At 36.0% G+C, this 2,758-nt stretch overlaps 1 protein-coding gene across 2 annotated transcripts; it reads right to left on the minus strand.

Moving 5' to 3' along the window:
* Positions 1 to 2,758, minus strand: LOC108474756 (uncharacterized). 2 transcript variants are annotated; one of them, XM_017776767.2, is made up of 5 exons: positions 2,574 to 2,758; positions 2,374 to 2,457; positions 2,178 to 2,295; positions 1,932 to 2,084; positions 1 to 428 (listed from the first exon to the last, which is right to left on the minus strand). In XM_017776767.2, exons 2-5 carry the CDS (start codon positions 2,379 to 2,381, stop codon positions 186 to 188), a joined length of 522 nt encoding a protein of 173 aa, XP_017632256.1. In that variant the 5' UTR covers positions 2,382 to 2,457; positions 2,574 to 2,758; the 3' UTR covers positions 1 to 185. The 2 variants fall into 2 exon arrangements, with proteins under 2 accessions (XP_017632256.1, XP_017632257.1); XM_017776768.2 differs by having other exon boundaries at positions 2,557 to 2,758.

A 2,758-nucleotide genomic window follows, 5' to 3' on the forward strand; every position in this document is an offset into this window, starting at 1 on the left:
TTATAGCTAAAGGGCATGATATAGCAAAATAGAGTTTCAACTTTACATATCATCTGCTTCAAGAAAAAAAGAACTAGGATAATTCCACTGGTTATAGAGGTTCCTAATGCATGAACTTCAGTTCATAATATATATGCAAAACCAGGAGCACCATTGTCATGGGAATTATCAGGCATGGAGGGGCATTAACTAACCACAATTTGCTCACCATCTTCATTTGGCTCTGTTTGATCCTTGTCGATCTGTTCACCTGTTTCAGTTTCCATTTTATTCTCATCCATGTTTTTTCCATCCACGGTGTCTTCTTTAACCTCATTGCTTTCTGGTTCAGGAAGTTTTTGTGTAGGAGGCTCTGGCAACACCTCTACCACCAAATTAACAAGCTCTTCTAGTTGTTCCCCAAATCGTTTCTCAGATTCCTCTATTATCTGGAGAGAGAAAAGGCCAAATTAAGTAAAGCAACTGCCAATTACCAAAGAAGGCAAAGAAGGGGTTGCAGATGTTGGAATTTGAACTCTTAACCCATGACTGCATGAACCAACCAGACAAAGTTATGGGTTCAAAGAAGATGGTTCTTTGACAAATCAAATATAGCTATGTAATAAACTCATTCCTCTTCTGCAAAACAATTATATTATGCTCCAATGTTTGCCATACTATTTGGCAAGAAGAAGTGACTCGAGTATGTACCATGAGATGTCGTACTGTTGGCATAAGAGTTGACAAAAAAAAAAATCATACATCCTTGTAAATGCAGCCTACCTATAAAAACCTTATTCAACCATGGATGACATGAATAAGATACTGGTGCTCGAGCAATATCACAGGAATCGGAACATGTAAAAGATAAGCTTTACCAGATCGATTTCAACTAATGCAGCTTAGCTTTAGAACATGATCCTACCATGGATGATATGAATAATTGACTGGTGCTCAAGCAATATATCAATAAGAACATGTAAAAAGAAAAGTATTTCTGGGTCAATTTAAACCAATGCAGCTTAGCTATATAAAAAACATGATTTGACCATAGATGACACGAATAAGATAATGTGGTCAAGCAATACATCACTAGAATAGAAACATGTAAAAGAAAAGTGTTTCCGGGTCAATTTCAACTAATGCAGCTTAGCTATAGAAAAACATGATTCAATTATGGATGATACGAAAAAAGAAAACGGTGTTCAAGCAATATATCACTAGAATAGAAACATATAAAAGAAAAGTTTTGTCAGGTTGATTGCAATTAATGCAGCTTAGCTTTAAAAACATGACTCAACCATGGATGATACGAATAAGATAATGGCTCTCAAGCAATCTATCGCTAGAATACAAACATGAAAAAGAAAAGTTTTTCCAGATAGATTTCAACTAACGCAGCTTAGCTATAAAAAAACACGATTTGATCATGGATGACACGAATAAGTTAATGGTGGTCAAGCAATATATCAGTAGAATAGAAACATGTAAAAGAAAAGTTTTTTTCGGGTTGAAAAATTAGACTCAACCATGGATGATATGAATAAGATAGTGCTCAAGCAATATACACTAGAATAGAAACATGTAAAAGAAATTTTTTTCTGGGTTGATTTCAACTAATGCAGCTTATCGTTAAAAACAATATTCAACCATGGATGATACAAATAAGAAAATGGTGCTCAAGCAATATATCACTAGAATAGAAACATGTAAAAGAAAAGTTCTTCAGGGTTGATTTCAACTAATGCAGCTTAGTGTCATTCGACCGTGGCTGATACGAATAAGTGAATGGTGCTCAAGCAATATATCACTAGAATAGAAACATGTAAAAGAAAAGTTTTTCCGGGTTGATTTCAACTAATGCAGCTTAGCTTTAAAAACATGATTGAACCATGGATGATACCTTGAGCAATATATCACAAGAATAGAAACATGTAAAAGAAAAGGTTTACCGGGTCAATTTCAACTAATGCAGATGGTCTGAGGTTGATGATGTTGAGCACCTCAGCTTTTGCAAGTTTATAACTTTTACACCTTTCCAAGAACTCCTTGACATGTTCTTTCGTTTGATTGCAAGCGGCACTCTCTACCAAGTAATCATAAACCTAGAACATAATAAGAAAAACTCAGTAAGAGATACCGTTTTCACTCTTCTAATAAGTATAGATAAGAAAGCAAATTTGCTACAAAAATTCAACCTTGAACTCAGATGGTGCTATTGGAACAATAACTCTTGTCGGATCCTTCGATGCCCCTCGAGATCGTAGAAAATCGAGTACTTCGAAATTGGTAAGTGCGCCGGCATTAGCTTCTTTTCTGCAACAAAATGACTGAAAAACGCTAAGAAACAAACTTAAAGCGACAAATTAAAGAGAAAGAAGGGACCGAACATACATCTTCATCCTCAAGGGGTAGAGGAGATGATAAATTGCAAGGGCAAAACACAAGCGCAAGGAGTGTCAGCTACAAGGCTATATTCTACAAATGTGATAGCAAAGAATTAAATATATATATATATATATAACAATATAAATCGATAAATGAATAAATCACAAAACAGAAAATGCTAGGACTCGCCAGAACGGCGGCCACACCCGTGGATATGCGTCTAATCCTCCCGACACTGCTATTGGCTTTTGAAGAAGAAGTCGTGATGGCCGATAGGGAGAAAAGCACCGTAAAAGATGGAAAAAAATAAAGAAAGAGAAGAAGGAGCCAGCGGCGCCGGCGGGAAAGAAAAGAAGGCACAATTGTATGGGCTGAGGGTTTATGGGCTTTA

Source organism: Gossypium arboreum, chromosome 3, assembly GCF_025698485.1.
Source record: "Gossypium arboreum isolate Shixiya-1 chromosome 3, ASM2569848v2, whole genome shotgun sequence".
Lineage (NCBI taxonomy): Eukaryota > Viridiplantae > Streptophyta > Magnoliopsida > Malvales > Malvaceae > Gossypium > Gossypium arboreum.